We start from the raw sequence: 14,022 nt of genomic DNA on the forward strand, positions 1-14,022 counted from the left end.
TCTGTTCAAAACTATTTCAACGTCCGTTTATAGCCCGTTTCCACGGTACGTCGTTCATTCCCTATTCCTTCTTCGACCCTCAAATACGAATAAATTACTTGATTCCCCATACAAAATTCTGAGAACGAACGACGATTTTTCTACGTTGTTCAAGTAGAAATACTCTCCGAACAAAGATAAAATACATATGTATGTATGTCCCATCTCTAACAAATAAGAGCATTTATTGAAATAAATTAATTATGACAGACAAAATACAAAATTTAAAAATGTAGGGCTTTTTTAGAAAAACTGCAAAACATGAATGAAAAGTAAACGATTACTATACATCAAGCATGGTCACATTTGGCACGGCGGTGCCGCTGATTTTCGACAATTTACACCAATGTTCGGCAAAAAGGGGCACACGTGCCCTTGATGAGAATAACAACAGAACAACCACCTCTCAGTCTTCGTTCAGAAGTCAAAGAAGAAGGTTCTGTTGTCGGTTGTTTCAATGATTTTTAATTTTAGCAATGCATTAACGCACACGCTGTTTGTGGAGAGAGCGAGAGAGAGTCGTATGCGTGAGGCCGCAAACAATGCATTTGTATTGGTGCCGATACCTGATTTACACGCACACGACCCGAATGCACAGAAAGAGCGTACAAAAGAGAACAAATGTTTTGATTTGTTATTGTTTTATAGCTTGCGTGAATACAAACTTACTAACACACTGTTATAAGTTGCCAATATTTTGAATACATTCACATTTTCTCCGTTCTCTTTTTGGTCATGCCTGCTATACATACATTCAAAGCATAGCAAATTTTCTACTCTCTTTCATTGCAGTTACATTTTTTGCTTTTTGCCCATTGTTTCAAATTCGCGTACAAATCTAGAAACAAAAGTCAAATACCTGCCTGAAAGTCTGCCCAGCAAACCAAATGTCGAATGTCCGACATATCGGAACAATTTCGGAAGCAAAATCGTTCAGATTTCGTATCGATTTCTATACGATTTTTCGTAGGGGAATTCTTCCGATTTCATTACGAATTCGGATCGATATGTCGGAAACAAATTTCCCTTCGCACAACAACCACCTTTTGTAAATATCTAACAAGCAACATTTTAGTTTGTTATTGAAAAACAAAATGGTTGGTTATAAAATTCGCATATACATTTTTTAAATATTTTAAATATAAATGCAACATATAATAATTCAAGCTAGTGCTGATAGACTCAACATATTCGTACACAAAGTTTGCATTATTCTACTATAGCTACAAAATGATAACAACAGTGAAAATCATTAGATATCTTTGAAATTATAATCTTCCAATAAAAACATAACAAAGAAAATTTATCAATAAAAAAGGCATTAGAGAAAAATTTTTTCCTTCGATAATCATACGAAATTATTCCAAAATCGTTCCGAAATCTTTAAGAAAGTTCGGAAGGTACCTCAGATTTTCATACATTATTCCGAAATCGTTCAGAAATCTGTACGAAAATTCGGAGGAAAAAATTCGAATTCCGAATTTCCCAAGGATTTTCTTCCGATTTCGTTCGAATTCTGATCGAAATAGATCCGATTTCGCTCCGACATTTCGTTTCGAAATTATGTCAACCACTTCATACAACTTTCGTTAAGATATCGTTACGATTTCGGATCAGATTTCGGATGTATCGTCCGAATTTTGTTCCGATTTCGTTACGATGTCGGTACGATTGTTTTGCTGGGTGTATACACCAATGATGCACAAACTAATATGTTTGACTGTAGTATTTGTGCCATGAATCGACGCTAGAGTACTGCTTCGTTCATAGCTGCCCAGCAAACCAATCGTACCGACATCTTAACGAAATCGGAACAAAATTCGGACGATACGTCCGATGTCTGATCCGAAATCGTAACGATATCTTAACGAAAGTTGTATGAAGTGGTTGACATAATTTCGGAACGAAAAGTCGGAGCGACATCGTATCGATTTCGATCCGATTTCTTAACGAAATCTGAAGAAAATCCTTGGGAAATTCGGAATGGAAATTTCTTTCCGATATTAGTTCCGAAATCGAAACGAAATCGGTACAAAATCTGAACTATTTCCGCTCCGAAAAATCGTTTAGAAATCGGAACGAAATCTGAACGACGTTGCTTCCGAAATTGTTCAGACGTGTCGGACATCCGACATTTGGTTTGCTGGGTGGTATACACAAATATTGTTTTGACATGTCTCTCTCTCATTAACTTTGAAAATAAAAATGTATAGAAAATACCAAAAATTGTCAGAATTAATGGAAAATATGAATGAGAAGTGTGCAATTAAATGTAAAATATACATTCGCAGGAATGGTTAGTGTTTTTCCTGCTCATGTAATATATGTATGTTACAAGCGTTATGTGTTCAAATTCTCATGAAAACGAGGAAGCAAACAAGTAAGGAAAATTACGTTTCTCTTAATTACGAATGGTGTCGTGGAAACGGGTTAATTCGTGTACGTGTTTCGAGATGCGAACAACGTACTTCAAACGATCGTGTGAACATGACTTTAGTATAGAAATTGTTTATTGGTATTAGTATAGAATTGTTTATTACATCTGAAAAAGGTGTAAATAAAAATTCCTTTTGGGGATGAAAGCCCTTGATGAGTATATACAGAACCCCAAAGGACAGATCCGCCGTGAGTCAAACTTTTGAGTTATGGCGTAATGAATTTTTCACTGGAGACCCTATAAGCCATCAGAAATTAGCGTCATATCTTTGTTCGCTGTTGTTTTGGTTTATTTTTGCTATGACATGTCTTCAGTCAAATCTAATGAAGATCTTTTTCGTAGAACATTTCGACCTTCTAACTCGCTTTCTTCTATGCCCATTTTGTCCTTTATTTAAAGAACCGCAATATTTCGAAGCTGAAAAATGTCATCTTGTGGTACTTTTATTGCGGTTCTTAAAATAAAGAACGAAACGGGCATGGAAGCAAGCGAGTTAGAAGGTCGAAATGTTCTACGAAAAAGCGAACAAAGATATGACGCTAATTCCTGATGACATATGTATAGGGTCTCCAGTGAAAAATTCATCACGCCATAACTCAAAAGTTCGACTCACGGTGGATCTGCCCTTTGGGGTTCTGTATATACTCATCAAGGGCTTTCAACTCCAAAAGGAATTTTCCACCCCAGACCTCGAGCTCCATTTTGTTGCACAGTGCAATCAATGCCCAGGAGGTGATTTGGAAATGTATACAAATATATACGAAAAGTTCTAATTGGTACTAAATTAAGTACTATTTGGCATTAAGTGAACGGATAAAAGTGGAATAAATACAAAAATATGTTCCACAATATCCCCGAAGGGACAAGGGGGCTTTTCTCCTATCAATGTGTGCACGCCAATTAATATTGGCTCAATAATGTGGGACATACTTCTTATCGCCGAGCCGGAACTGCGTGTCTTACGACACCACTTTTTAATGAAGTTGAAATACTGAGGAAATGTAAGCCGACATTACACTGAGGGGATTTGCAACCGCCGGAAATGTCGATGTTCTGGTCAGGGATTGATCCGCAGACAATCTGAATGCAAGGCGGGCGTGTATACCACTGCACCACGGTGGTACCCAATGCCTATGCAATAGTTACCTTAAAAGAAGGCAGTCTTTATGGTGGTAAGTGGACGATAAAAGTGGAATAATGGCATTTATTATATACATCACTGATTGTGTGTATATTTGAGGTACCACCAACAAAATAACCATATTCTCACAATGCAGGGTGACAGAAGACCAAAAAAGAGGAGATACATGTTTCGGCGTTTGTCGCTATCACATGCACTTTTGTTGTAATGGGCCCACAAATATTAGATTTGACTTACTGCCTCAAACTCGTATCTCAAAGAATGCGTTTCATGCTTAAATTAGAAAAGATTAGCACATTATTCGTACTAATGTGCATAGATGTACTTAATTCCCTAATTATTGCCTTTTACACTTTTACCCAAACACGGATGTATCGAAAGATAATGATACAAATGAAATAATACGAATTACAAATGGATACTTTCGAATTTCAAATGGAATAATTCGCATTACAAATTAAATAATTTGATTTTCAAATGGAATAATTCGAATTACAAATCGAATTCTCGAATTACAAACGAAATGTTAAGAATTACAACTAAAATGTTTCGAATCTGAAAAAGGTGTAATTGAATTGAATTACAAGTAGAATAATTCCAATTAAAATAGACAAATTCGAATTACAATTGAAATATTTGGAATTACAACTGAAATTTTCGACTTACATATGGAATTCTCAAATTACACTGAAAAAGATGTACATAGTCACTCAGAATACAGTTTGCAAATAATTGCCAGTTGAAAAAAAAACTTGCATTTCACTACATATTGTCCTACGCTATATGGAGATGACCCTGTATATACATACATACAGTGCTGCTCAAAACATTTGCAACTGGAATGACTACTTCATTTTTTATGTAGTTCTGATGTAATTTATGGATTTGAAATAAACATATTTTTATGGGTCGATTGTTTATTGACCGCTTTTTAAAGATTTAAAATAATAATAATTATTCATAATTGTACTTATTTTATAAAAAATATACAAAACAAAGCTCAGACTCACATTTGGTCCTGCTCAAAACATTTGCAACTGAGAAAATTTGATTCAAAATCTGAAGATATTATTTTCGTTTTGATAATATATTGTGAGTTAAACATTTTATTTATTATCTGGACACATCATAAAGGTATCCAGTATACTAAATAAATTAATATATCCTTTGAAATCCTGTCGCTAAGGATAATTGTAAAATACCAAAATTTTATTCGATTTTCAACAGTCCATAGTCTATTTTAGGGACCCGAAACCTTCTGTATGATTTTAGATTACGTAATCTGAACGCAAACGATAAGAACACAAAAAATATGTGCAAAAGTTACAAGTTCTACGTGGTTATATGTACGTTTAGTGGAGGTATTATGCCAAAACACCCTATTATACGACTTCTGTGGTATGTACGTGGTGCGATTTCGACATATTATATGTCCGGTTAGTTTTTAAATCTAATAAATATCTCAAACTCATGCCCCCAGTGTCATCTCTGTCCATAAAAATATCTCCAGGTCAATATAAAACACCATATTCGTTTTGGGTCAACTTTTTTGTACAAGGAGACAAATTGGATTATCATTCGTCCTGGTGATCAAGTTAATTTTTTCAAGTCATATAACTCAAATATTAATTTAAGTCGACGAAAAGTACTCGTTTTTACAACTCCAACCCCGATTCCAAACAATTTTTGCAAAATTTATATCAAAAACTGAAATTTTCCTGGAAATTATTGTTTTCCTAAAATTTACACCGGTATCTATGGCATGTATCGGAGAGTTTTATATAGATTTATCGATGTAAAGCCTATATTTAACATCTGTTGATGACCTCTGAGAATACCGCTTAATAATTCGCATCATTATTTGATTATCCCATGCAGTAGATATAGTTGTACATTCACCTCCTTCCCATCTTATGACGATTTTAGTACTTTTTACGCGGTATACAGCTCAATTTTAAATATCGTACTGTCCTTATGTTTATTTTTGGACTGCGTTTGATCCACAGTTTTGAGAAATAAACATTTTTCCATATCTTTGATACAAATTTCGGACAATAACTTTCGTTTTTCTTAAAATATTTGAAATGTCTTGTTTTTGGAATACTTGTCTGTCAAAATTAAACATATAAAATGGATTCCTCATGAAAGCTTTTGGAAAGTTTTTCTTACTAAAAACCTTCTTATAACAATCAATGCAAAAAACTCATCAAAAATTAGGTAATAGATATTCGAACCACGGAGTTGCATATGTTTTGAGCAGGCCAAAACACGTGATCCTCCGATATTTCCCACATTTCTTTAAGATAAGTGCTAAAAACTGAATATTCATTTTTAAAACTTGAATGTATGGTCAATAAAGAATCCAACTGCAAAAATAAATATATTTCAAAACACAAAATGTCCCCAAAAATAGGTTAAATGTGATGTAGGCATGTGAGTTGCATATGTTTTGAGCAGCACTGTATGTTCTGACTATGAATATCTAATAAATGAATATAAATTTCCTAATCCCCAAAGACCATTTTGGAGCTGATGCGCAGTCACATAATCCGATATGAACCCCATATTCCATCTTCTTTAAAGAACGATCTCAACTAAATAATCAGCTAGAAAATCCCAAAAAACAACTTTATCAATATCTTTCATACTTACATACACTTGACGTCAGTTTCGGCTGGTCTTAGAATCGAAATACTCTTGACAGGATATACTTTTTTCGTTGAGAGTAATTGTACATCTTGACCAACTTCCAATTTGCCATTTAATAGGTATATTAGATTCAAGGCACCACGATAACGATCAAACCAACTGTCAAACAATAGCGCACGGAAAGGGGAATTACGATCAACCTTTGGCGGGGGTATAACTTCAATTACTCTATCCAACACCTGTGGAACTCCAGTTCCTAATTTTGCTGAAATCTAAATAATCACATACATATGTATATTTCTTACTTTTAATTATTACATTTTATATTCCACCTACCTTCAAAACTGCTTCCGGATCTATACTAAAAAGATTTTTTAAATCCTTAATCACTTTCTCGGGAGCTGCATGTTTTATATCGATTTTGTTTAATACCGGTACAACAGCTAAATTCCTGGTTCTGGCCAACTGATAATTGGCTACCGTTTGAGCCTGTACGCCATGACAGGCATCTACCAAGAGAATTACACCATCGCAAGCAGCTAATGAACGTGAAACTTCATTTGAGAAATCCACATGTCCCGGTGTATCAATCAGATTCAAAAGAAACGTTTCATTTTTGTATCTATGAAATATGGATACAGTTTGGGCTTTTACTGTAATACCACGTTCCCGCTCCACCTGTAAGCTGTCCAAGACTTGACTCCCAGAATTGGCTTTAATTGCCCCAGTCAATTCTAGCAAACGATCGGCAAGTGTACTTTTACCATGATCAACATGGGCAATTATACTAAAATTACGTATACGCTCGACTGGTATATTTGCAAAATCATTAAAGAGGTCATTGTTGCTATTTGAATCTATAGTTGCAGTGGATAATAAACGACGGCGGGTTGATAGGCGAAGACTTGAATGAAAAATGAAATGATAAAAAATTTATCGTTAAATAGTACCAAAAACAACAACTTACTTTAAAATGCAATGATTATTTTTCAACTTCCATAGCGAAATACTAATAGTTTTTAACATTTTTCCAATCTGTTGAACTGTTACATCAACAAATCAAAAAACACCGGTCAGCTGTTAAACACGTTCATAATCAGCTGTTCGGGTTATTGACGCCAACGTTACCACATTGAACACAATCACTAGGCAAAGTGGCTGGAACATCTGAAGTGCTGCAACATTGGAGCCGGCTGTAATAAATTGTGGACAACGGTTAAGGCGCTATCGAACCCTGGTAGGAGAGACGATCGGACATCTGTCATGTTTAACGGCGTGGCTGTGACAGATCCGAAGAGGCGCGATGGCTATTTCTGCCGACAATTTATAGAGCACCATGATAGCGACCGGGCGAAGAGAAGTGTTTTGCGTCGTTTGCGATATCTTCCAGCCGAGGAAGAACCGCCACAACGATGGATGATGTTGCAGATGTTATCTGGGGCGCAAAGTCATCCAAAGCGCTTGGACCTGACGGAATTTCTATGGTGATGCTAAAACAGCTGCTCGAGTATTTAAGCAAGGTCCTCAACTTATTGCTAGCCACCTAATAGTTACAGGGCGGTCCCGCTTCTGAAACCTGGCAAAGATGCCAGTAGAGGTGGTCATACAGGCCGATTTCACTTCTATCGCCAGTAGCAAAGATACTAGAGGCATTACTCCTCCCCAGCATCAGAACGTGTTATCCAGTTGCGGATCATCAACACGGGAACAACTCTAGTTTAGTAAAAACTCTCCGATTTTTTTGAAATTTTTTCCAGAGGTAGATATTGTTGCGCTGATCACGGAAATGTATAATTTTCTTGGGGGACGGACCCGGTTACCCGGTTATTGGACCCGAAAGTCCGGGTACCAAACCCGGGTTGGACCCGGCTCTACTGAACCGATTGCTACAAAATGGTATCATTGGAAAGCTTATGGAAATACCTATCCAACAAGCGATCATATGACCCGGTTATTTTCAGGTGGTCAGGTGATATAACCCAAAAACTGATTTTTGGACCCGGATTTTTCCATAAAACCCTCAAAAAGTCGAAAATGGGTCCACTATGGGAACCCGCTTAATGTATGTCAGATTATAGCTCGCACTTTAACCTTTCCTTTGTAGCAATCGGTTCAGTAGAGCCGGGTCCAACCCGGGTTTTGTACCCGGACTTTCGGGTCCAATAACCGGGTAACCGGCTCCGTCCCCCAAGAAAATTATACATTTCCGTGATCAGCGCAACAATATCTACCTCTGGTAAAAATTTCAAAAAAAATCGGAGAGTTTTTACTAAACTAGAGTTAAGCCTCAACACGGATTCCGGAAGCAGCATAGTACCACAACAGCACTGCACGCCATTTCCACATATATGTTGGACGAGGACTCAACCAGGACAAACCATGTCACAGAACAGTGGATCTGACCAAAGCATATGATACGGTCAGCCATGCTAGGCTGTTCGAGGATATCGAGAATACTACCCTCCGGCCTTGTCTAAAACGCTGGTCATCAACTATTTGTGTGGTCGACAGTCATAACAGGGAATTCAGAGACAAGAAGTCCAAACCCCGTAGAGTGAAGCAGGGAGTTCCCCAAGGAGGAATGATATCCCCGGAACTGTTTAACCTCTACTTCTCTGCAATTCCACGACCTCCCGACGGCATTGAGTAATTTACGTACGCGGATGATTGTTGTTGTTATTGTTGTAACAGTGTTTGTTATTATGTTTGTATGTTCGTTCTTCTGTTCAATCTGGCTCTGGGTCTATTTCCAGTTCCAGGAAAGTGGCTGCTTCGATGGGATGTAAAAACTGATCCACTGGAGTTAGATGAGTAGGTTTGGCTGGGCAAGTGAAAAGGTGTTTTGTGTCGTGCGGTCCCATGCCACATACTGGGCAGATGTCTTGCACGGCGCGGTCGATTTCCGCCCAATAAGAATTTAGGTGACTGCAATATCCCGACCGTAGTTTAGTCTAAACAACTCTAGTTTGTCGTGGCAGCTGACGCTCCTCAGCTGCAATAGATGGGGGATGTAATTCGAGGACTTTATTCACACTATAATTGCTTAAGGCCTTGGCAACTACATCCGTGTGAATACTATTTAAACCTGCTTGATATGCTTGTTGAGCATGGATATCTTTCCTGATCTGCCCGAATGTGTAGGGCCTACCCACAAGATGGTGATTGGGATGGCTCACACGGTAACATCCAAGCAGGTACTGCAACGAAAGCATCTCATTGTTTGCTTTACTGGAAGACTATTTGACTTCTCATGTAGATGGTCCACTGAAGATTTGAGGAGGCACCCTGTTGCTGTTCTCAGGGCGGCATTCTGGCAAGTTTGAATCTTTTTCCAATTCGTATCACATAATTCGGGGACCAAACTGGCGCCGCATAGCTTACCACAGCCAGACCTATCGCGTTATATGTGGTCAACAAGGTTTCTTTATCTGCACCCCAAGTGCTGCCGGCTAGGGACTTTTCCTATTTTCAGTTTGTCGCAGATAGCTGTGGCGTGCGCCGTCGGAATACAGGAGAGGTAGAGGTGGGGAATTCCCTGTTTCACTCTACGGGGTTTGGACTTCTTGTTCCTGAATTCCACGTACGACTGGCGTCCACACATATAGTTGACTATCCAACATTTCAAGCTTGGACGGAGGGTTGTCTGCTCAATGTCCTCAAACAGCGTGGAGTGCCTAACTATATCAAAGGCTTTTGATAAGTCCAGTGCCACCATCACTGTTCTATCACACGGCTGTCTCTAATTGAGGAGATGGCGTGCAGCGCTTTTGTCGTGCTGTGCTGCTTACGGAATCCATGCTGATGATTAGCAACTTGATAGCTATTCCTGATACTGGGGAAGACTAAGGCTTCAAGGGTCTTTGCTACGGGCGACAATAGCGAAATCGGCCTGTACGATTCACTTTTGCTGGCATCCTCGCCTGGCTTCCGTAGCGGGACAACCCTGCCCATTTTCCAGGCTTCGGGAACAATGAGGGTGGCTAGCGACAAGTTGAGAACTCTAGTGAGATACTCCACTCCCAACGCTTTGGATGATTTAGCGTTCCTCATGGCATTCGCAACATCATCTATTGTAAACTGTGGTGGTTCCTCCTCGGCAGGAACAGATCTGATGCGACGTAAATACTCTTCTCTTCGCCCTATCACTCTCGGGGTGCTCGACAAACTGTCGATTGAAATAACTTGCGCACCTCTTCGGGTCAGTCAACGTAACGTCGCCAAACGTGACTGATCTATCTTCCCTTCTTCAAGGGTTCGAGAGTGACTTAACCTTTGCCCACAATTCACCTAGACCGGCTCCAATGTTGCAACTCCTCAGATGATTTAACCACTTGTTCCGCTTATGCTCGCCGACCAGTGATGATGTCTCAGAACGTCCTTTCCGCTACCCGAACATCAGAAGGATTGGGCAGTTCTCTGAAGCGGTGATTCGTGAACTCTCTGAAACCCGGCCAATCAGCTTTCTTATGATTGACAAATGTGCGGCGTTCAGAGGTAATAAAATCGGTGGGTGCTAATGGCGACAATTATGGGGAGATGTACAAGGGAAATGACGGGTTGCCAGGTAACGTCATTTGTCAGACCAGGTGACACGATGGTTATGTCTGGCGAGCTGTGACACTCTCCTCTAATTCTGGTAGGGGCGTCCTCATTGACCGTGCAAAACGTAGAGCTGTCAATCTGCTCAGCCAGCGCTGTACCTCTCTGGTCGTTTCCGAGGGCCGAATGCCACATCTCATGATGCGTATTAAAGTCCCACAGGATCAGACGATTATGACCTTCCAAAAGCGGGCTAATGTTTGGCACGTAATCTGAGCTAATCCCCCACCTCCACTTCTGGTGCAATCCTTTCTTAACACGTTGTAAGCTACAGTTGTTGTTGACCTACAGTTGTTGTTGAGCTTGGTTTCTTGCACCGCAGCGACCTTGATATTCCTCCGACTCATGAAATCTACTATTTCCTCGATCTTACCTCGGAGTCCATTGCAATTAAATTGCAAAAAGGATGCATTTGCGGTTGTTGTCGAGGGGACTGCGGGGGAGTCTCGTAATCAGACGACGAGGGAGTTTCGTAATCCGATGACGACTCACTGGGGACTGTATTCACACAGCATGCAGCAACATAGTCCCTGTCGTAGTCCCTCACGTGGACAAGTCCAAAGCAACCCCTTAGATGCACCCACTCCTGACATCTATTGCATCTCACCGAAGGCTGGATGTGGGTGAAGATGCAGATGTGACAAACCGAGTACATACAAATATATTGGTCCTGGGTTTTCCTCCGTCTCGGCACGGACCAAAAGGATTCGGAGCAGACATTCCGGGATATGCTGCTCCCAACACAGAAAAACGAAACAAATACAAACATATGTACACTGAGGTGAGAAACCTTGTTAACCACATACAACGCGATAGGTCGGTCTGTGGTAAGCTATGCGGCACCAACGTGGTTTGCTAACATAAGTGATACGCAATGGGATAAACTACATATCTGCCAGAATGCTGCCCTGAGAACAGCTACAGGGTGTCAACTCATGTCTGCAGTAGTGTGATTCTCCAACTCATTTTTTGAGTTATAGTACGTTTATATATAACCGGATTTAACAAACCCACTGGGTTTCAAATGTCAATTCCTTTGCGTATACGTCAAATAAATCCCCATTGAGAAGGTTAACCCTGCAAAAGGCTATAATATAAACATGGTCTTACCGACAAAAATCGTTAATATTAAAATGCTAATAATTTCTGTAATTAACGATATTATTCGGTAAGTTAGCGACCAATAAAAAGTAGTTGCAAAGTTCTACCAGATTTTTCAGCTTTTATTTGAATTTTTCATTCAAAAGTTTGCGTTTTAATGTTACCGATTTTTGTCGGTAACTCAAAAACTGAATTAGAGAATCGCACAACAGGAGACCATTTACATGAGGAGACCAAGACCCTTCCTGTGCGTCGACACAACAGGATGTTGACGATGCAGTACTTGCTTGGATGCTATAGGCAAGACCACCCAAATCACCATCTGGTGGATATGCCTGAACCCCCCAGGCAAGTTAGGGAGGATTATCGAGATCTGGGGGGTTACTCTGTATTGCGATGCGTAAGAAAAATTGTACCGAATCAAGTAATTGGTACTCTCTAATGCGTTTTTGCATCTAATTTTCGCAAATCTGTAGTGGGATTCTGTAACTCATTTTTGTTGTTACCGACAAAAATCGGTAAAATTAAATCGCAAAATTATGACTAAAAACATAAAGAAAAGTTGCCATCAGTGTTTCTATTTCTAGCGACGACTTTTTATTCATCGTTAAGTATAGTACACATTGACAAGCAAAACTGGCAGTCATCGAGGTCTATTTCGTTAATATCAAAGCCTAACTGGAAAATTTGTTTTGTAATCTCTAAATAATACCGTAAATATTGTATTTCAAACGTTTTTAGCTAAATAAAAGTTGTTATTTGCCGGAAAATTGTCCTAAAAGTACGTTAACTGTCAGTTTTGACTGTTAGTGTGTACTCCCCTTTAACTAACCTAAAAATTTCGTTAATTATCGAAATTATAAGCATTTTAATTTTACCGACAATTATCGATAACAGCAAAAATGAGTTTCAGAATCCCACCACTTGGTCTGTTCCTTTACTTCTGAAAATGGTAAAACCGGCAAAAGTAGTAAAAGTTGAAAACTGCTCCCATATGAATTGTATTGTGTCTGAAGTAAAGGAACGCTTTTCGAGTAAAAAGTTGTAAAACTTGAAGATTCTTGAACGTAAAGGAACAGGGCTACTGGTATCACCGCACTCTGTAATTCGAAAGCGTATGTCAAACTAGTGCGATAAGCGCAAATATCTTGCGTTAACAAAATATCAAACGCAAAGGAAACGAATCATGTAAGTTAGCACAATTAAATGCTTGTATTTATATCAGAATTGTTTATTCTTTTAGGGAAATTTTGTTAAAATGTTGACGTGTAATAATTTAATAAATTATTATTAAAAAAAATCAAACTACAATTATATACTTATACGCAAAGGAATTGACAGTTTGAAATCGACTCGATGTCGTAATGTAAACCAGCTTTTAGTCGCTTACTCGAAGTTACTGGACTTGTACAAATTATCAAGTAAACGAACACACCTACATATTGTATGGAAATGCCAGCTTAAATCTACTGGATTAGTTAAATCCACCATATGGCCTGTTCCCGTACTTTATAAAGTGGTAAAAGTCGTAAAAGTTGTAAAAGTCGTAAACGATTTTCATATAAATAAGTTTTGTGTACGGGAACGCAAAATGTGTAAAAGTATTAAAAATTGTAAAAACTTTTTAGTTCTGGAACAGAGCTTATATGTTAAAGGTACCAAATAAAGTAAAAAATAAAAATTACTTTAGCTAGGCTCCAGAATATTGTTGCTAGAAAAGTGCTCCAAAAATAGCAGAAGTTGTTGTTTTACCCACTTTTGCACATTTTTCCCAACAAATCGTTCCAGTACTTGCAAAATATTGATATCGCTTTAAAAAAATTGGCGCTGAATAGCGCCACTGGTATCACCGCACTCTGTAATTCGAAAACGTATGTCAAACTAGTGCGATAAGCGCAAATATCTTGCGTTAACAAAATATCAAACGCAAAGGAAACTGTAACGTTCAGGGACGTGTGTGAAACGATAGATGGTTAGGCCATGGTGGCAAGAGGCTTAACATTGTTCTGGTATACCGGCTACATTCAGTCGGCCACACACTACGTACAAAAAAAAG

The 14,022-nt window shown here is 38.7% G+C and overlaps 1 protein-coding gene across 2 annotated transcripts in view; it reads right to left on the reverse strand.

Annotated features, from left to right (window-relative positions):
* The window catches only part of waw (Translation factor waclaw), a 73,778-nt gene that overhangs the window by 37,778 nt on the left and 21,978 nt on the right, over positions 1 to 14,022 (reverse strand). The window contains exons 1-3 of one of the 2 annotated variants that reach the window (XM_073971869.1): positions 7,234 to 7,383; positions 6,603 to 7,170; positions 6,270 to 6,538 (exon numbers count right to left, since the gene is read on the reverse strand). In XM_073971869.1, the coding sequence (XP_073827970.1) occupies positions 6,270 to 6,538; positions 6,603 to 7,170; positions 7,234 to 7,292 (896 nt within the window). In that variant the 5' untranslated portion in view covers positions 7,293 to 7,383. Of the gene's footprint in view, positions 1 to 6,269; positions 6,539 to 6,602; positions 7,171 to 7,233; positions 7,384 to 14,022 lie in introns of those variants that run through there. The other variant, XM_073971870.1, reaches the window with a different exon arrangement.

Source organism: Musca autumnalis, unplaced genomic scaffold (genome assembly GCF_047663935.1).
Source record: "Musca autumnalis isolate F117 unplaced genomic scaffold, ASM4766393v1 scaffold_3, whole genome shotgun sequence".
NCBI classification, from domain to species: domain Eukaryota; kingdom Metazoa; phylum Arthropoda; class Insecta; order Diptera; family Muscidae; genus Musca; species Musca autumnalis.